General features: G+C 39.5%; 2 protein-coding genes across 2 annotated transcripts; one reads left to right on the top strand and one right to left on the bottom strand.

The window, feature by feature from the left end:
• Nucleotides 1-3,530: 3,530 nt before the first annotated feature.
• Nucleotides 3,531-14,688, bottom strand: acer2 (alkaline ceramidase 2). The gene is made up of 6 exons (XM_035168133.2): nt 14,272-14,688; nt 13,814-13,928; nt 11,244-11,385; nt 10,381-10,518; nt 4,671-4,808; nt 3,531-4,093 (listed from the first exon to the last, which is right to left on the bottom strand). Exons 1-6 carry the CDS (start codon nt 14,383-14,385, stop codon nt 3,907-3,909), a joined length of 834 nt encoding a protein of 277 aa, XP_035024024.1. The 5' UTR covers nt 14,386-14,688; the 3' UTR covers nt 3,531-3,906.
• A 2,226-nt stretch (nt 14,689-16,914) lies between these two features.
• On the top strand, nt 16,915-21,370 carry rps6 (ribosomal protein S6). Its single transcript, XM_035181005.2, has 6 exons — nt 16,915-17,017; nt 17,637-17,768; nt 19,189-19,399; nt 19,758-19,904; nt 20,707-20,864; nt 21,234-21,370. Exons 1-6 carry the CDS (start codon nt 17,012-17,014, stop codon nt 21,327-21,329), a joined length of 750 nt encoding a protein of 249 aa, XP_035036896.1. The 5' UTR covers nt 16,915-17,011; the 3' UTR covers nt 21,330-21,370.
• The last annotated feature ends 117 nt before the right edge of the window (nt 21,371-21,487 follow it).

The following is a 21,487-nucleotide window of genomic DNA, read 5'->3' as shown; positions in this document are numbered from 1 at the left end:
TCGGGGGTCTCCGGTGGTCAGCGGAGGCGGGACTTCCTCCAGCACAGCGACCGCAAATAATCTGGAAATAAAACACGTTATGATATATAATTAATTAGACTATAATTTATTCATAGAGCACTCATTAATTAAGCTGATATGAGAAAAAAATGAATGTTGAATTATAACGTTATTATACCTGTTAAACAATGAAGAGCCAACGTGTGTAATAGCCCACATTTATTATGTATTCCATATATTGCATACATAATGAATGCAATATATAAAATACAATATTAAATATTTGTTTTATATAATATCTATTAGATTATGAAAAAATGATAGACTAAAACTGTAAAATAAAATGAAATGGAGTTTATTTCTGCAGAACAAAATAACATTTCTTGTGAATAATGACCTGAATTTCTACATTTCTATTCATTAATTTGAGTATTACATACATAATTAATTTCTTAATCTTTCCCAATCTGGTCTAAAACTGTCTATTCTCTGTTCATATTTTAGTATTTAAATAACATATTCTTACTTCTGTAATTTATTTTCAATGAGCCTCAGGGGAAATATAAATAAGGAAGTGATTTAATGTTCATGTCTGCTTTTATATTCCTCACTGCGTCCACAGTCAAACTAAACATTGGATTATATCATGGGTATATATTTTTATTGATTAATTTAAGCATGATTATATATTTTAGTAGTTTGATAACATCGCCTTTTAACTTATAAATAGTAATATAAATAAAGAAGTGATTTAATGTGTATTCTGCTTTTATATTAAAACCCTGGTGTCAATGTGCAAAATAAATTAAAAAATAAAATCTCAGCCACATAATTGGTCACAGTGTATACATATTTATGTCCACATTAACAGTATGTGGTAGAAGTCTGTGTATATGTAAGTTGTTTTGTGGGATTCCAGAGACAGTCTGCTGTGTAGCGCAGTGTTCACATACTCTTACTGTTCATTGTGTTTCTGGTTCTCAGTGCAAAGGGCTGTCAGTGAAAAGACTTTGCGCCCTAGTGGCAAAAACTGTCAGCTGCACCCTAGTGTGTCCGTCCATATCAATTCATGCAAATACATAGAGCTATAAAATGAATTGTAAATATTATTGAAGCATGCATTATAATTATTTTGATATTGTGTTGGTTTTGTAAAGAAAACACCATTAGTCAGTTTGAGTATATAAGTTTATTGCATAAAATAAAATAATACCTAATGTTCTAGTCTATTACAAATACTTGTTTATAAAACAGGATAAATTATGAAAATAAATATTTTACAGTTTGTCTGTACTGTCAATGCAAGCAGGAAAAAAAAAGAGATTACACACAAGTCCATAAAAAAAGACGACTCATTGTTAGGTGCTCATGATCATACCTCATGCCAAGACAAACATCACAATGCAGTGGGCACCATTAAACAGACACCTCGGATCACCCCAAGTCTTTTCTAACTTAATTCTCAACTTGTTTATATTAGCATACAGACAAAAACACCAACAAGGACTATTCTCAGGCACCACAACTACTTAGTTCACATTGTCAATATTGTCCAAAAAGATACAAAATAAAAAAAAGAAACACTGTTACAATGTTTGACAATACAAAAGGTAGCAATAGTACAATATTAAAATAATTCACCATTTAGGCCGGTGCTTTGATTTTGGCTGCACTTCACTTACAAAAATATAAGTTGCTTTGGACGAAATACTTGTTTTAAAAAAAAAAAAGTCACTTGAGAAAAAAAGGAAAATGGTAGTTTTCTTTGTGAAGTGTAATAATAACCCTTCATGTAAGGACAAATTATTTTAGTGGTCTGGACTCCCAGAAGCATTGTGAAACAATTAGTTTAACAGCTTGAGGCAGTTTTTAAGAACAACACGTACAACAATGGTTTGAGGTGAAGTGAGCCTGGTTTTGCTTTGAATCATCCAAACATATTTCCCTTTATAACTCTACATAAAGACTCTATTCACTTTTTAATCCAAGGGCAATGTTAGAGTTTTAGGGTCAGAGGTAATAAAAGCTTAACTTTATTATTTGACCTGCAATAAGCTACATGTACTACTTAATAATAATACCTTTATTTATAGAGCACTTTTTAAAATCTAAGTTACAAAGTGCTTTACAAATAAAGTGCTTTAATGTGACCAATACACTGTATTTCCCCTTGTAGATGAAACAGTTTACGGCACATCACAAACCTTCACTTGCCAGTAATCCATTATCCCGATTGATTAAGGCTTTTTTGCACAATTCACATAGTTTCAATGACATTTAGCAAAATGTCTCAAAACACTGAGCCTGGAACCCTGATGAGCAGTGGAAGAGGTGAGATGTCTGGGTGAAAAAAAATCCACATTCACATCTGTACATTAGCAAGTTAATCTTTGAGTAAATATCTGTAATGACCATGTTCTTTAATGCAACTTACCCAGAGGCTTTGAAAACCATTTTTCATCTTGTGCAAAATAAGAAATGTTTTAACTTGATTTGTCAATTCTTTTTTTAATACATTCTGATTTCACATTCTGGTTCTTTTAGATTTTGGCCAATATCAATGGGTACCTATTGATTGAGTACTACATCAACAATATGCTTTTCGTAGGAAAATAATTAGATATTACATTGTTAATAAAATATATATACAGGAATATATTAAACATTTGTCATATACTATTGCAAACAATCACTGTGGCATGCTGGAAGAAAAACACACCCAGACTAGAGAGAAGCCTTTTGTGTTTCTGAGTTTTTCCATGAAAATGCCAGACGACACAAAGGGCAGGTTCAACAGCATGAAGCCATTATGTATTAGAAATACACATGGCTTTGTGTGAATAACCTTCTCATAACACTTCTGTAACATCTTGAGAACTAGCCTGTTGACGCTTTGAGTTTTAATGCATTATGCATTTATCACAGTTACTGAATCCAGTGTTACATTGTTTGTGATTATGGTTCCCTAATGGCCTGACTGCACCTATGAGATGCTATATTTATGTTCATAAAGGCAAAATAACACTTTATAAAGAGGTTTTGTGAGTTACTATAAAAATGTACAAAATGTCTCCTGCAGAGCCTGAGAATGCATGTCGAACACTGTAAAGGTTTCTTGGCTTGGATATTGTGTTGTGTAGAAAGTGACTGTGTGTCATGTTGGACTCGTTAGCTGCTTTCAGACATGCACTGAACTCCGGGTAATCGCCGGCCATTCTCCAGAGAGAGAGTATGTGAGAACGCCAATGTCTGAGAGGACTTTGGACTTGCTCTCTGCTCAGCCCCCTGGTAAAAAGTCTAGAGAATGTGCAAATGAGCCGATGTGAGAGCACAGCGAGTACAGAACAGTGACGTTTCGAACACCCGACAGATGCCAAAATTAAAAAACAAAAAGAATACAAAATATCTCAGGATGAAAAATTGGCGCCACACACACATAGAAGACGCCGACAGAGATGTCAAGAGAGCTTTTGGCGAAAAGAGTCGACGTCAGTGTCGATGTGCTGCAAACAAAAAATGTGTGATCTCTGCAGCGGAGTTAATATGTTACGTCTTTCTGTTGTTGTTGTGAATCGTTGTGAAAGGAACCATCTGGAGAAAGTCCGGAACCAATTGTGCGGACATCCTCCGGAGTTCATGTCTGAAAACAGCTATTTTGTGACACCTGTTGCTCTTTGAGTTGCATAAACACTGCTGTGTAATGAAGACCGGACCAGGGAAGGAACCAGGAAAAGATGAATCCCCTCAGTTGGCCCACATGTGAATCACCTACATCATCCAGTCACCAGAGCACCGGTGGATGTCAGCCGACTCACGGCTGCGGTGGATGTATCGCGTCGTCTTGCTGTTTTGAAGACATCCTGGTGAGAAGTGTGGGAGCACAACCCGCTGAGCTGTAGACTCACTTTATGTCACCTTGACGGCAGCCTTCCTGTGGACAGAGAGCAGGGAGACGTAGGGCACGCCGATGAAGGCCCACTTCTCGTTGGGCCAGAACATGATGACGGGGCCTCGCTCTGGGGCCTCGGTCGCGACGTCAAAGTAGGCGAAGCAAACGCAACCCAAGTAAGAGGCCAGACAGATGAGGATGTGCCTGTAAGAGCAAGAGGAGTCAGAATGAACCAGACTGTGTGAGAAATGATTTGCTAAATATATCTGTGTCTGCAGGTGTAAGATGTACAGTGTTAATCTACTTCTCATCAGGTTATTTTAGTCTGTGTTTTGTCCCTTTGTTAAACCCTGAGGACTCACCTCTCTTCCTCTAAATTACATATTCATCTCCCAATTAATTCCCTCCACTCATGAAACACACAAACTACGACCACTACTACGCTACTGTACACTACACAATGGTGTAATCAGCCCTTATCCAGGGTTAGGATACACAACTCTGAAGATAAATGAAAATAAATGTGTCACAGGTAGACTGCAGTTCAGAGGTGGAAATAGTCAGGCCTGACATTGACTGCTTAATTCCTTCATTTCGCTATGTCTTTTAAAAAAATTATTATTATTATTCAGCTTTTCTATTTCAAGTAAATGAAATTTCTAAAATGTAATTAAAATGTATATTAATTTCCCTTTGATGGTCACAAGAGTGCATTCATTGTCAGTAAACAATCATAACCCTGGTGATGTCCCATAAAGTGCTGAGTTGGCTATGAGCTCACCAAGCACAGTGTAAGTAGGGGAAGTTGACAGATGACCACATTTCACAGAAGATCCTGTCACTGATCCAGCAGAGCAGAGCCAGCATCCACCACATCCCTGAGATCAAGCCCAGCTTGAACACACGAGGGTTTTCACACCTGCAGTGACCGAGGAGAGAACACTGAGAACACTGTACAACTCTAAACACACACACACACACACACACACACACACACACACACACACACACACACACACACACACACACACACACACACACACACACACACACACACACACACACACACACACACACACACACACACACACACACTGCAGGAAAAAAACAAAGCGCAGACTTGCATATATTGCTGCATTATTATATCATCAAAAAGCACCATCAGCACAAACAGATGTGATTAATCTTGTGGATGCAGACCTTTGAAAACGTATAATCTGTAGAATTCAAACATTTTTGGGAATGTTTTTACAATAAAACAACATTTAAATATAAACATGTTGAAAAACCAAAACTGATTGATATATGTATCAAGTTATTTAAATTTTTAACAAACATTTGCCTCTTTGAACATCCAGTAGATACAGAGCAGAATTATCATTAACTTGAAGTTGTTATTATTTGGACTTGGTGAATGTGAGTTTGCATTTTATCTCTAGATTTATGAGATCTGGCTCTTTCACTCTTAAGTGCTCGACAGCTAGTTGCTGACTAGATCAGATCAGATCAGACTGACAGAAATCCACACTTTATAAACAGCAATTAAAATAGAAGTAAATGCTGAACTACTTTAAGTAGCTAAATTGCTAAACATACGTAAAATATACAATTTATACATTTTATACCTCTAACCTATAACAATAATAATAATAATAATAACTATTATTATCAGTGTTATCTTTTGAGAATTTAAAATATAATGAAATAAAAATTGAGATACAATAAATGTTATGTTTTAAATTGTTGTTGCATCTGGAGCCTTCCCAACATATTCATATAGGGTGGGGATGATCTCTTTCAGAAAACACCTTCTATTCACTTCTGATGAAGGGATAAATGTGTTTACTGACTGTGTTGACCACTGTACGTAGAGGGAGCTTTTATTATTTTCACCTGAGCTGTCCATACCAGTGTGTTAGGTTGTAGATGTAGCACATTTATCTTTAGATGACATTATCGACGATTTGTGAGTGACAAGTATTTGTGTCGACATCCAAAATATCTCCAAGTGGACGCCGCTCTGACCTGGAGATACATGAGCTAATCCTGGGTGCTGCTGATAAACTATTCTTAGTCCTGTCCTCCTTACACACGGGGCACAGCTGAGACAAATGCCGAGTGCCAAAACAAAGACAGGGACTATACTGAGTGATGATGCAGCAGAGGAATAGTCACAGTGACGCAGTTTGTCCCCTCAAGACACAGCATTTGATGAAGTCATAGCATTTCAGCAGCCTTTAATTTGGGTCACTATTGTTTCAAGGGGAAAGGAATGTAGAGACGGCACAAACTCTTTCCAGAAAGCACTTACAGCACAATAAGATTCAGACAAACAAGAATAATCGTCACTCAGCTGCACAAGCCGGGGAAATCTTAAAGTATGACAGCTTCAAGCAAAGGTTTTTAAGTCCGACTCTGTGGACCTCCTCTCAGACAAAGCTTGGAAAAAGACAAACAAAGCTGAGGAGAACTGCAGCGTTGGTTGGTAATTCTGAGTCTGTCACTACGAGCAAAGAGATATCATTGTGAATCCCACACAAGCCGGGCTGATCCCGGCATATGTGAATGGAAGCAAAAATATATCTTATCAAAAGTGGTCCTCTCTGTTGTGTTTTATCCACCTCAGCTCTGCATGTGAGTACAGCTGCGTCTCGGGGAGACTGTGAGCATCTCACTGCATGAGACTGAAGACTGTGTAAATGTGTAAACTGATTCCAGTGCATCCAGCTGGAAAACACGTCGACTATGTGATACTACTGATAAAAAAAGATTTGATCCTCAGCGGCCTGGAGGTGAAGCCTGCCTTTCCATCTAGAGGAGCTCACTGGGCTCACAGACAACTGGCTAACTACAAGCAGCTGCCACAGAACTTTATTAAACCTACATCACACAAGTGGAAGGGAATCAATGTCACAGACTGCTGTAACTCAACTCTAGCCAATGATGGCCATGTAGACTGCTAGCACAGGGCTTGTTGTTCTTTTTTACGAACAACAGAGGCCCTGTCTTGGACATGCTTCATACTTCAGTTAAATGTACAGAACAGTTAATGTGCAAAATGTCCTGCTTGAATCTTCGTTTAAAAAAAAAGGGGGTTGTGGCTTTAAGGAATGTGTGTTTTATAACTCATTACTTTTTAAATATTGATGCTACATATTTGACATTTTAAAGAATCCTTCAACAAAATTAGACTCTAAAATGGTTTGTCTAGAGTTACATATTTGCTAAGTTATCATTTGGTGAAAATTGTGGTTAAAAATTGTTGATATCTTCACACCGAACCACATCAGATGTTTAAAATGTACATGTCATCGTCGGCTACTTTCTTGGCACGTGTGTATATCTGAAGCATAAGATAAATCATTTCACATCTATATTGTAAGGGCATATTGCCAATGTATGACAAAAGTCTACCTTAAAAGGCCTGGAAAGAGTGGTGAGCTATAGGAGCAGATACATGAGGAAAAGATGGCTACGTAAACTGAAGAAAACAAAAGTCATTGCAAGAGAAAAACACGCAAACCCTTGAAAACCCTGTTGGATCCCTTAATAAAAACTGTTTGGTTCAATGTACCTCACATTTGTGCATTTACTGTCTAAAACATGCTGCTACTAGTGCTATGCTAGGCTAGTAAATGTGCTATAATGGTCTTCCTCTTCTTACATGGTCTCACTTAAAGTTGAGTCAAGTCAGTCAATGAACCAAACAGTTCCTTACATAACTGGTCTGGAGAGGGAGCAGAAAAATGGGTGTCATGGCTCCTCAACAGCAACAGGAAGTGCAAAAAATAGATGATGTCTTCCCAGAGGGAAATAAACTATTGAGTCGTTATCAATATAGTTATATTCTACGTCAAGTGTTGGAGGTGTTCTATGGTCACATGGGAGCGAGACCTGGCTTAGCATCAGGTATAAAGTGCGCTGACCTCATTTACTGACTTTCCATATACACAGTGAACTGGTTCAGCCAACACCTCTTCCTGCCGACAGAACCATCTCCTCGCGGCTGCATATCTGGGATACTGAGACGATTTCAGCTCAAACATAAGCATGTGAGATAAGAACCATGACACAAAACCGGGACTTCTCCTCGGACACAGTGTTAGTGAGGGAATGTGATGGAGAGTTTGACCAGTAGAGGTGAAGATAAGTAAAGGAAAGGTCCGCCTGCCTGCAAGTCTGCGTGTCTGCCTGTGAGTCTGCCTGCCTGTCTGCCTGCCTGCCTGCCTGTCTGTCTGTCTGCCTGCATGTCTGCCTGCCTGTCTACGAGTCCGCCTGCCTGTCCGTCTTTGGGTGGAGATCTTCTAAGATGCTTCCCTCACTCTGGGGAACGGACAGGAAGAAGCTCCATAAGATCTGTGTCTCAAAGAAACTAAAGACGCAGCGGCTCTTTACTGGCAAATTTAAATGTTATGTCAGAAAGTGAAGTGATACCTTGTGATGGTGAAATAAAAAATGCAGATGAGAAGCTATTGGAAAACTTTTACAGTGTAATTATAGCTATTTAAAACTTAAGTTACATAGTTGTGGTAACCATTTAAGCTAACGTCACTCACCAAACTGCTGTAACAAGCCACATTCTCTAAGACTTTTTTATATATATTTTTTTTTGGCCTTAAATTTTTGTAATGTGCAAAATGTGCATCTTAAACACTAGGCCATCAGATGACTATTTTAAGTTTCAACTTAAGTTAAAATGTCTTTTCAAAGTTAATTATTGCCCGACTGCTTATGATTCTTGTGTCATCTGAAATCTTTTTAATAATGTCCCTATGTTCGAAAACCTAAATAAGAAACTAGATGAATACATATTGTTGATACAGATAGAAAAAAATGGTCAAAACTACAAAAACAAGACTCAAAGTTGTATTAAACTGAAGTCACCTTTTAAACACTAACAAAATACAGAATCTTTGTTTTTTAATAGTAGACTTGAGCATATTAATAGGTGGTATGAATATAAATTATATTTTAAATGATAGCATTTATATTTGCCAGTATGTACACATGAAGACATTTGTAAATATGAATGGATACATATGTAAGTGAAATTATACAAGATTATAAATAGAGCATTTTTAATTTGGTTGTACTTTGAGGTTATTTCTTTTTCAGCTTTTTAGGAGCCATGCAAAACAGCAGAGGGTTAAATTATGAATGGAATGCAATAGTTATTTCATTGGCTGCTAGAAAATATTCTAGAGATATCTTTTCAGATATTTCATCTTAACTGACAGGAGAACAAGCGTGAAATGGGGAAGGACACACAGGAGGTCAGAGCTGAACCCACGGCAGCTTCAGGAAAACCCAAGGTCTTGCATGCCAATCTAAAAATAAACTTTGCTGTCATGTTTGCAAAACTTTTTTCAGACATAAACACTTGGTTTTGTTTCATATTTTTCCTTTATGAATAACTCATCTATTACAGCAGAGCATTGCCTGGTTTAATTGCTTCAACACTAGGATATCCGAAACACAAGTTGTTTTTGTCCAGCTGGAAGTACCTTGAACAGGGGCCAACAGTAAGAGAAAAAGCGAACAGAAACAGAATAGTCTGTCCGCTCTGATGGCAAACGTCCATCAGCCAGGGCCACAGGAATTCTCTCCCACTTAGCAGAACAAAAACATCAATAGCCAAGTGGCACCGGCAGCGAAGTCAAGAGTCACTAACAGGTCGAACAATGGATGACTTCAGGTTAGAAGACTGGCAGTGGTGAGTAAGGGTTGTGGGAAACGGAAACAACAGAGCATGGCTGCGCATATTGGACACACACGCTCACAAACACAATGATAGGCAGGAATGTCTTGTGTGTTTTCAGTCACATTCCTTCACATCACACAGCCCTATAATTTGCTTGGAACAGAGGACATGTCATTAGGCCATGTCAGTACAAAAGGCCCAAAATGACCGTTAATATTCTGTAGACACCGTTACATGTTGACACTTGTTAGAGTGACAAATACGTCAACAGCAGCAGATGTTTGTGGTGAAGAGTAACTTGCTGCTGTTGGGCTTTAAATGTAAACTCTAGTTTTAACTGTATATGCACATCAACACGTCACCAAATCAAATAGGGTTTCACCCTTACATAGAATTTAGTTGTAATTTAACTTTTGTGTCGGGAACTGAACTGACTGAACTATTATTAGCTTGATATATGACCTGCTCACAATGAGGAGTGCAGGTAATACGTCTGTGTCATAATGGAGAACACTGGAGGATCTGAAATGTAATAACAAACTTTACACTCTGGAAAGTTTGTAACCATAAACTTACAAAAACGTTAAAAGTCATTAAAGTCATTATGAACCATGTAAAATTAAAGATGATGACCATCCGGCTCTGTTGTATGGTGTTCCTGTATCAGGATTAAACCCTCACCATCTCAAACCCTGTTCTAATGTTTGAAACATTTTCACCAACATTGGCTCCATCCCTATGGGACCCTTGAAGGATAAGTGTTATATTTGATGGAGGTTTTTTCACCAACCTTCTCAGCTCAGTGATGAGCAGTGCAGTGCAGGGGATGCCCAGTGTCATGAGTGACACCGAGTTGATGACAGGTTTGACAAAGGCCAACCCCGTGGTGATCCCTGACAAGATGCCGATGACCACCTTGAACCTTGACCTAGATGGAGAAGCAAAATAAATCTGAATCTGCAGCAATGTTGCGCTTCTATCAACATTGATATGGAGAACATTGTGAAACAGAAGGAATGTGGACTCAAAAAGCACTTTGACACACTCATCCAGATAATAGACGAGAACCACTGCAGCTACAAAAGGCTGTGGAACATTTCAGTGACGGCCTGAAGTGAAAGAGCAGACATGGGCGCGACAATGGAAAGAGAAGTAAAGACATGTGATGCAGCTTTTTCTGGTGTCAGCTATCTTAGACAGGCCTATTATTAAACAGCAGTCACAGCAGTGGACACATCATATGACACAGTGGAGGCCAACAGGGAGCTCCTGCAGATCAACCTGCTCAACCCAATCACAGTGGATCTCCTCAAACTGATATTAAAAGTGACACCGAATTGAGGGGAAAATGTGGAAGAACCTGACGTGAACTCAAATTTTACTGCATCAGAGTTCTAAGCTAAATTTTCCAGTCGTCATCTGAATTAACTTTAAATCTGTGTAAATCAGCTGCTGTTGGGATAAGTTTGAGAGTAAATGTGCACACATATAGCACATTAGCACACATAGTTTGAAACCGTGGCAATGCATTGGTGCAGACAGACATTGTCCTGGAATTTACCCTCCTCTGATAACACGTTTACACACTTAAATGCTAGTGTCAAGCTTTTTAAAGATGGTTATTTTGAGGCAAGATCATACGACTCGACATACCGATCCCTCCTGAACATCCGAGGCAGGTATCTCTTGGGGAACCACATGCCAATGGCGCACATGAGCACCCATAAGATGGCCAGCTCATCCAGCATCTGGCCCAGGAAGCTGAGGGTGGCGTGAAAATATGTCGATCCAATACCTGGGGGAAAGAGACGCAGAAACAAACAAGCGTTAATCAGAAAAATGACAGTTGTTCAGTGTGTTAATGAGCCTTGATAAATGAGATTTAACAACATCCTTGGAAAAGGTAACCGAAAAACATCCATGACTGTTTATAACCCTGTGTATTTTTACCCAAGGTGCAGCTGAAATGTTCCTAATTCCACTTATCAAATGGGAAAGCAACCAAACCAGTGGAAATTTTATAAATGTCATCTGTAAACAAAAGTAGATCAACAGAGTACAGCCTTAAAACAACATACATCAGGGAGATTAAATGTTTCCGAAAGAAAACTGAGTTCAGGGGCAATGGGTCATCCTCTGAACAAAAGCAGCTCAGAGAGCGAATACTGAGAAATGTCTGCTGTTTAAAACTAAGAGACACAAAGTAAACAACTAATCTCAACCAGTCACTTGGACCTTAGCATTAGTATAACTGTGAAAAATGCTGTGGAGGGACAGAGACGTCATTGCCTCTCTCTTATCACTGTCCAACAGTCGTCTTACTATCAGCACTATCTGCTTTCATAACAGGCTCCGCTGCAGCAGAGTCAAACATTTCAACTTCTGATCCCAGACAGAACTATATAGAAAACTGTCATGGAAGAACTGAAACAAGTATTTGCTATAACTTTGTGTTACTTAAATGACAACAATCATTTGCTCTGACTTCTCGCATGTAAATATGTTTATGTAAAAAAAAAAAATTCTTTGTCCTCCCAAGCTATATAGATTTTTGATGGCAGATATATGGGTGTAAAAAAAGATATATATATATTGGGCAATATTTATATTAAAATTATGCAATGATTCCTAAGAAGTCGTTACCAAATCCGATAATAATAATCATTATTAAATTAAATAATCATTATTTTCAGCCTTCAAAGTGTGGGCATCTACAGGTTTTCTTGTGTTAAAGTATGGTTGGATCCTCTATCAGCCTGAGATTACACTGCCTTATTCCCCTGGCACTGTTTGGAAAACACTCAGTCAGCAAAGATAACCTGACACACGTCCCCATGCTCCTGAGATGTGACCTCAGTGGATGTTGGGGGTGGGGGGTGGGGTGGGGGTGGGGGGGGGGTGGGGGGGTGGGGAACTCAGCCGCAGTTGAATAGAATTTGCATAACGGACTCATCCACGAGTACTGATGGAAAATAGTGTATCTACTCTCAAACGTTTTATTAATGTGCACACACAAGCTTAATGTAAAGGTACAAATCCCAGTTTGAGAGTACATTGACTCTTTTCTGATCCGCAGTTTAAGTGTCTGTGGCTTACTCAGTTAAATGCTAATCCTTTTCAACTGCTCCTGAGAGCTGACCTTGGTGGATGTTGGCAAAATACTGAGCGGCAGCTGAACAGAATTTGCATGCTGACTTGGTCGCAAGCACTTGATCTTTGGCTGAGATGTCAAATAGTGTATTTACTCTCCAACCAGTCTTTGTAACTCTATGTTGCGTGGTCCCACACATGTCTCCTTTCAAATCCTGTTTAACATCTACGCCCAAGATCAGCGATCACACTGAGAAGGGATAAAACAGGTTCAGGTTTGTTCACTTGTTGACGTCCATTTGAAATCTTACTTATCTTGTTGCATACCACAAATATTTACATACAGTACGTGGCTCAGGTCTTCAGCGCTGCAAACATTTTCTTTAGAGTATGAAGGCTGTTTAAACTTCTCGTTAAAGTTAGTTTATATATGACTACATAGTCTGCAGCCAAAACACCTATATATACAGTCTTCAATGTAGAGCTGTAGCTCATCATTCATTATTGATTAATCTGCTGATTACTTTTTCTTGATACATTTTTTAAATGAATAAAATCAATTAGAGCCCAAGAAATGTATCAGTTTTCCAATAGATAAGATATATGCCTTTCACAGACATACATGTATCAGTGTTTATTTCTGTCGTTATGAAAACTTTAATTCAAAGAATATACAATGCAGAAAATATGTGCATTCATTTTTACATTTTAAATAAGAAATTCAAGTTCTGAATACATTTTGTTGTATTTGTGTTTCCTTTTTATTTCTAATTATTCATGATAGAGTTTATGTTTAAACTGTTAAATATTTTACCTCAATAAATAAGCCTCAACATGCAACTTCACCACTAGGTGTCACTAAATCCTACACACTGAACCTTTAACACAAGAAACTTTGCAAAAGGAGAATTTCGGCCTTAGTTGTTGCATTTAGTTGAACAGATTGGTTGAACTTCATGAGTGTTAGCTTGTATATTATAGTTGGGTACCATATATGTTATTAAATGTTTCTGTACACCAGTATAAATACATTTAATAGATACTCATGGGAAATGAAGCAGAAGGAGTGTCATACAGCTGCACACTATAAGATCGAGAGCTCACCACACAATAAACACAGTCAGTCCACTTACCGACCACAACAAGCAGAATCCATATGAGGTAAATCCCACTGTTGAAATGTGTTGCATATTGGCGGAACAAGCACATTAGTATGGGCGGCAAAACAAAAAACAAAATGTTGCTGATCTGAAATGATAAACAAAGGAAAGCAATGAGCAGAAAAAACATAAACACATATCATACATGTTGCTCACACGTGACAACATGCTGGTCAGAAGAGTTGACCAGTGTGTGTGTGCGTGCAGCTGAAATGCAGAAAAGGAAAAATGTGTAACATGATGCTAACAGTGTGATTCTGAATCTGAGAAGCATCATAACATGTTTTAGTCAGTGAGCCTTAAAGCTAGTCTGTGAATAACGGTGGGGCAGCAGTGCAGCACAAAGGAAAACAAAGAAGCTGTAAACAAAACTGTCAAACACAACAACAATAACAACACAAACATCGTTGGCTTTGTCTGTCAGAACCGACCGTGTTGTAAAACTCAGCGATGCTCGGGTAAATCAGGTAATTGCCTTCGCACCAGTCCACATCGGAGCTGCCAGCCTGCAACTGGTCCCAGAAAATCAGATTAACGTTACTCATGTCCGGACGAGTTGTGTCGGAGGGACCGTGCACGGGAGACAGCGGTCCTCCGTCCGCCGCGGAGATTAACAAATTCAAAAGCACCGGAGAAAATCCTGCCAGTCTGTCTGTTGGAGCTTGTGGAGCTCCGGCTAAACGTGATGGTGCAAGAGCCGACACGTATCGTACACGGGACAACGCGAGACACGGCAGGGACCGAGGCTGAGCAGCATAGTGGAGCCGCCGTCGCTCCGCACAGTCTCCGGGTGTCGTGACCGTGACGCTCCGCTCTGTCAGCTGAGCAAAGAGTGCACAGCCGCCGCAAGATGGTTCCCCGCTTCCGTGTTCCTCTCACACACGTGACCACGCGCCCGCCGATGTCACGTTGTGGATTATTTCCCTTTATATAACGTCTTCTTGAACGTATGGAAGAACATTTCCACCACTGGGATGAAGGGAATAAAGATCCTCCAAGTCATTATAGTGAGAAACGTTTCTCAAAATAAATGAGTATGTCATTATTATGCTGGAAGTGTGGAATCTACTTTGGTTTAGGTTTTGAGATAATACAAACAATAGTCACAATGTGTAAAAGTGAGTTTTGCTTATGCAATATTTATCTATTTAGTCTTTGGGCACATTTTTTTATGGAAGCCCATTTCCGCAACTGTGATGAAAGATGTAAAAATCCTTTTTTATAGTATATTATTTATCATAATTATGGGGGAGGCCTGCCAGACCGCCCACAGTACGGCCATGTTGCGCCGATGTTGTTGTTGTTGTAATAAACACATTCCAAGCACTCAATTTAATTGCATTTTATTTTTATGGCATCACATAAATTATTTCAATGAACTCTTGGTTACATTTGACAGGGAGAGTTAACTGTTGTTTTTAAGCACTATATCACCCGTACAATAAAAGATTCAGAACCGCACATCATTTGACAGAAGCAATGACAGCAGCATCAATAAGTAAAAAGTTACAATAATAATAATAATTTATAATAAATGGCCGAGTAGAAGATCTGGATTGTGCAGCTCTGGAGTCACAAACCTGCAGAATGAGAACCGGGAGACAAGGTTTCATATTTTTCATTTAGTAGAAAGACATTGAATCATTACATCAATCATTTCATCAGCCTGAATCAACACGGATACATTACAAACATTAAAATAATGATCTATCAGAATCCACAACTTCAAATGTACTTCATAACACATTTCATAATCTCAAAATGGACTTTGGACTCTGGAAATACAAACATTGCCACCGACAGTAACTTAAAACATTGAATTTATCGCTTTATGGAAAATACAAGAGTCCACTTCTTCAACAATGGTTGTTCAATCCTCATTGACTTTAAAATCGTCATTGAGATTAAAATCCTTAGTAGTGACAGCAGGCTGTCGGCCTAGTCACACAATATTTACTTCATGATACTTCAGTATAAAACATGACCCTTAGTGATTCAGTGACTATTTTTCAACATGTAAAGATGCTGTAGAAACTTTTCTTTAATGTTGAATAAACTTCAACCACAAAGAAACTTTTCATGTTGAATAAACAAACATTTCTGTCTGTAAACACACGGAGTTACAATATAAAGTAGTGAGAAAAGACAAAGTCTGAATGATACAATAGAGTCCAGAGATCCACTAACAAACAAGATGATAACACTTTCAGGGATAAACAACAAAAGACTAATCAGTTCAACACATTCTATTTCTCAGACTTTGAGCAGAGTGAACCCTCTTTCCAATACAAAACAATACAAACACAAACAAAAAAAACACACACAAAGATTTCCTCTACTAGTGAAACATCTTCTTAAACAAATGTCTAGAAGAACAAGAAGTAAAGTGACTGTTGGACCGAATGTTCACAGGAGAGAAGAGTCTGAGATCAGCTGTTTGGAGACAGAGCTCCTACTGGACCAGATGCTGTGCGGCCATCTCTCCACAGGGAGGCGCCATCATGACTTCTACTCTTCCGTATTTAAATGATTCACGCATCAATTAAAAAGTGTTAAAAGGAAAGATTGGAGACTTTCTGTCTTTGATATTATTTCTTAACCATATTTATTATCCATTTAATACTCACTCCTCTCTGTGGAATTCAATGGCTATTGTGCCAATAAATTCCACTGGATATATTCTGTATATAATTTCTATTATATTTATATTTTATACTTCCTTGCTCTTATATTGCTGGTTTACTTATTCATTACTTTTACCAATGACTATTTTTTTTACTATCCATATTAATACTGCACCACAGCAAATCTCCCCATAGTGGGATGAAGAAAGGAACATTTTATCTTTTCCTATTAGCAGTCATAATTTTACTACCTATCTGTCTGTCTATCTATCTATCTATCTAATTCGAAATTAACCTGATAATTTAGCACATGCATCAAAAATCTCCATACTCTACATATTTATATAAATATACAGAAAGTAGATGAATAGTTCATTCACTCATTTTTTTAGAGCTTTATAATTTGTCCTATAACCTTCAGCTCGAGTCTGAGCAGAAAACTACAAGGAGCCAGTTCTCGCGAGAACTCACCGGGCCTATGTGAGAGCTCGGGCAGGATATCCGGCCTCTTTTCCGTGGCGGACCGTTGCAGGGTCGGTTTGGCAAAATGAAGGTACAGCGTTTCTCCAACTCTATTCATCTGCTCACTGCTTCTTTATCTGAAATATTCCTGTGTGATTAAAGCCGTGATCGTGAGCTTTGAATCGGATCCGTGTGCTGGAGCCGCCCGGGCTCTGACACCGAGGATGAGCTTTGATTGTGATGAGGGCTAACGCAAGTGAGCGGTGGAAAACATGGCGGAGCACGGGAGAGAAATGTGCCCCGAGCTCGAGTCTCACTTTACCGCGATAACTCAAGAGCTCAGTGGCTCAACAGCAGATTGAGTCTCCACCGTGGCGTTTTAATATGTCGGTAAACTTGTATTATTGTTAGCAGCCGTCAGAGCTAACGTTAGCGGGCTTTTAGCTAGTAGCCGGCAGATAAGCTAACAGGCCTCCGCTAGCCTGTATCTCCCTCTGATTCAAACTAACCCGTACATGTAGTAATTCATTGTAGGTCTTCTCTTACTCATAAATCCGCCACTATCTCCTCTTAAGATGCCTGTAATTACACGTTATACTCTCCTAACTTTAGCCACCTGCATGGTGACCTGTCATGGCCGACGTGGAGCTTAGTTCAATGGAAGTTTAACAATAACCTCACCACTCTGGTTTCTCTCTCTCTCTCCCCAGCTGAACATCTCTTTCCCCGCTACTGGCTGCCAGAAGCTGATCGAAGTCGATGATGAGCGCAAGCTCCGTACCTTCTACGAGAAGCGTATGGCCACTGAGGTGGCTGCTGACCCTCTGGGAGATGAGTGGAAGGTGAGCACTGATGCATGGTGTCTTCAAACTGTCAGTCAGACCTGAGAAGAGTGAGATGTTGTTCATCATCCAGGTTTATGGTATCTGCATCATCGAGAAACTTCACAGATGTATCGCTGCACATCATTTTGTACATGTGTAACTCAGCATGGCACACCAGTAGACCCTTCTGACTGCTCAGTAGTCAACAAGGTGGGACAGCGTGTTGCTAAAGAAACCGGTGGAGCTGCTCCAGATGTGACCAGTCATTTTTATCTGTCAGATCAAAACAGCATGGCTCTTTCAATTCCCTTCTGCCCTTCATCAAATGTCTAGTTACCCTCGGAAGTTCAAATCTAAGCTGCTTTTAGACGTGCACTGAACTCTGCAGTCTCCAGAGGAAGTGCCTGAGTGAACGCACATGTCAGTTAGATGCTCGGCAGTCTCTGCTGACTTTCTGTCTGGCCTCCCTGTTTAATGTCTGTAGAAATCCAGAAGTCCATGTGTGATTCACTGAGCAAGTTGATGGCGATTCTAACACGTGACGGATGCAAAAAGAAATATCTCCGGTTCAGAAAGTGGTGACATACACATGGAAGACACTGAAGAGGCCAAGAGAGTTTGTGGTGTTAAGAGAATCGTGTGATCTCTGCAGCAGAGTTAATACGTCACTCTCTACCTCTGCCCGCTGCTCCACCTCTCACCTGAATGATACCGAGGATTTGATGCTGTTGTGAATGAGTCTGTGTGAAAAACAAACCTCTGGGTAAACTCTGCAACTCCCTGGATTTTACCAGGTGGAGCTGGGAATCAAACCACCATTCCTGTAATTTAAGGGCAACTTGGTCAACAGTGCCAACGCTGTCAATTTCATGTTTCTTTTAGTCACTTAATAATAATTGAAAGTTGATAATTTAACTGCATTTTTACTTCTCAGCCTGTATCTTGACATAAACCTATATTGTTAATTTGGTAGGTTTTCTCTGAGTCTGTGGCCATTTTCAGACATCTCTGCAAAATCGGGTTTGTCTTTTACACGTGGGAATAGAGATGGACACGTTCACAACAGGACAATCTGAGGTGGTGCCTGGGTAGGGCATGAAGGAGGCAGGACATTAGATGTACATTTTGCTGAAGAATTCATGTGATTTTTCACCTCAAACTTAATCATCAAAACTGACCTTGAGGTGTCATCTTCATTGGTGTTGAATACACTCAGGAACACATCCGTTTTGCATCCGTTGTGTGTTAGAAACGTTATCAATATGCTCACTCAGATTCTCCAGAGATTTTACTGGACATTTGCATTCTCACATACAGCCCCTCCAGATAATTTCAAGATAATACAGAGTTCAGTGTATGTCTGAAAGCAGCTTTTGTGTCCAGGTCAACCAAAATGGAAAATTGCAGAAATAAGAATTTGTTGTCTTTACTTTTTCAGGGTTATATGGTTCGCATCAGCGGAGGCAATGACAAGCAGGGCTTCCCCATGAAGCAGGGTGTGCTGACCCATGGTCGCGTGCGCCTGCTGCTCAGCAAGGGCCACTCCTGCTACCGTCCCCGCAGGACCGGCGAGCGTAAGCGCAAGTCTGTCCGTGGGTGCATCGTTGATGCCAACCTCAGCGTTCTCAACTTGGTCATCGTCAAGAAAGGTAACGTGTTCACTGTTAACCTGTGAAACCAGGTGTTTGTGCGGCTGATGGCACACCAGTAGATCCTTTTTGATTGGCCTGTAGTCATTAAGGTGGGACAGCGTGTTGCCAGAGTAACTGTGGAGCTGCTTTCCAGATGCGACCAGGCCCTTGACCGTGGGTGGTTGAACTGCATTGCTCTCTCATTGTTTCCAAAAGTATCGCAAATTATTATGAGTATATTTAGTTTCCAGTTTATCATCTAGTGAACATTACACTTATCAAAGACATGTTCGAGCTGTCAACCGTCAAATTTGTAGTTATCTTGTCTGTAATCAACGTGATGGACTCAACGTGCCCTTCACCTGGTTGTTCTCAGGTGAGAAGGACATTCCCGGTCTGACCGACAGCACCGTCCCTCGTCGTCTGGGTCCTAAAAGGGCCAGCAAGATCCGCAAGCTCTTCAACCTGGCTAAGGAGGATGATGTGAGGCAGTATGTTGTGAGGAGGCCCCTTTCTAAAGAAGGTAGGAGTTGGGTTGTTATCCTATTTCTACCTCCAAGTGTTGTACTTTGGGATCACTGATGTTAGACAGTACGACTCTGGATTTGACTGGAACTGAAGCTTGCAGCCATTTTGTGCCACGTATTGAGTGTTTTGATCAGTGGCTGCAATTTAAAAAGAGACCAAATTGAAGTGAAGGATGTTAAAAAGTGAGCAAAATATTGATTTAAACTGCTTTAAATGCACCAATTAGTGGATGGTAATAGAAGGTGTTTGCCTTTTTGAAATTGTATACAATCGTTTAGTTTGAAAATATAAAACTTGCATATTTATAAATTGTAGATGTTTTGACCTTTTTATTATGAAGCCCAAAATACTTAAATCAGTTTTTGCAGGTTGATACAATCCAAGGCTGTTAAAACTGCTTATATTCCACCCACACTTCTTAGCATTCATTCATATTAAATAAACTAATCAGTTATTACAATACATGGTTATTGTGATAAAGGCACTGTACTAATACACTGGACGCATGATGTTTGCAGATATTGTTAATACGAAGGCTTCCTGTACTTGAGTGTTAAGTTAAATTGTCCACTGCCGACCAGACTCCATGATCCAAAGTTTGTGGAAACAAGTTCAGTGTTATTGGATAAAATAATAATTAAATGGTGACATTCTGTATTTCACATCGTCTGTGTTAATAAGATCAGTTCAGCTGTTGGAGAGCTGTGTGAACATTCTTCCATGTCGCCCAAACCTCATCACCACACCAGGCCTTTAGCTGCACCATTGATTAACTGCTTGTTCCATGTCCTCTGCAGGCAAGAAGCCCAGAACTAAGGCTCCCAGGATCCAGAGACTGGTGACCCCTCGTGTGCTGCAGCACAAGCGCCGTCGCATTTCCCTCAAGAGACAGCGCACCCAGAAAAACAAGGAGGAGGCATCTGAGTACGCCAAGCTGCTGGCCAAGAGGATGAAGGTATGTCATTCTTTATTTATTAGCACTGCTTGTATCCACAATGTAAATATCAGTGACAACAAAAACAGATCTAGTAAATATTTATTTAAAAACATCTGTTCTACTGAGTCCAGCTGGAATTCATGTTCGACGCTGCCAGAACTTGAAGCTAAAATGCACTGATAAGAATTTAAAGATGTTTACACAACATTACAACTACTGCACTAAATAAAAATCACATTTTGTGAGTGACAGATCTTAAATCTGGCGAAGTACATTTTTTTATAGTTTAAACGTTTAGTTATGCTTGGAATTATTTTAATATTGTTTGGGTGCAAATGGCTGCTGTGTTGAAACCCTTTGCTGACGCATGTTTGTTCCTGCGAACAGGAGGCCAAGGAGAAGCGCCAAGAACAGATCGCCAAGAGGCGCCGTCTTTCTTCTCTGAGGGCATCCACATCCAAGTCAGAGTCCAGCCAGAAGTGAAATCACACAGACAAATAAAACAATGTTTTGCTGAAAATTTGGCTGGTGTCATGTGATTCATTCTCATTTTTCAACACCTTGAGTTCAGACCAATAGACCATGAATATTAGTCAATTATTGAAAAGTTGTAAGTTTGCCAGTTGAAGTTGGCCGACTGA

Source organism: Hippoglossus stenolepis, chromosome 2 (assembly GCF_022539355.2).
Source record: "Hippoglossus stenolepis isolate QCI-W04-F060 chromosome 2, HSTE1.2, whole genome shotgun sequence".
Taxonomy (NCBI): domain Eukaryota; kingdom Metazoa; phylum Chordata; class Actinopteri; order Pleuronectiformes; family Pleuronectidae; genus Hippoglossus; species Hippoglossus stenolepis.
Note: the sequence above shows the minus strand (reverse complement) of the source record. Positions and strands in the feature narration are given on the sequence as shown.

Excerpts from the sequence above, each read along its gene's own strand:
- acer2 (XM_035168133.2), bottom strand. The coding sequence starts at position 14,385 with ATGAGTAACGTTAATCTGATTTTCTGGGACCAGTTGCAGGCTGGCAGC. Across the intron at positions 13,929-14,271 it reads TCGCTGAGTTTTACAACACG|ATCAGCAACATTTTGTTTTT; the intron begins GTCGGTTCTGAC and ends TTATCATTTCAG. Across the intron at positions 11,386-13,813 it reads GATTCTGCTTGTTGTGGTCG|GTATTGGATCGACATATTTT; the intron begins GTAAGTGGACTG and ends TCTTTCCCCCAG.
- rps6 (XM_035181005.2), top strand. Across the intron at positions 17,769-19,188 it reads CTCTGGGAGATGAGTGGAAG|GGTTATATGGTTCGCATCAG; the intron begins GTGAGCACTGAT and ends TTACTTTTTCAG. Across the intron at positions 19,905-20,706 it reads GAGGCCCCTTTCTAAAGAAG|GCAAGAAGCCCAGAACTAAG; the intron begins GTAGGAGTTGGG and ends TGTCCTCTGCAG.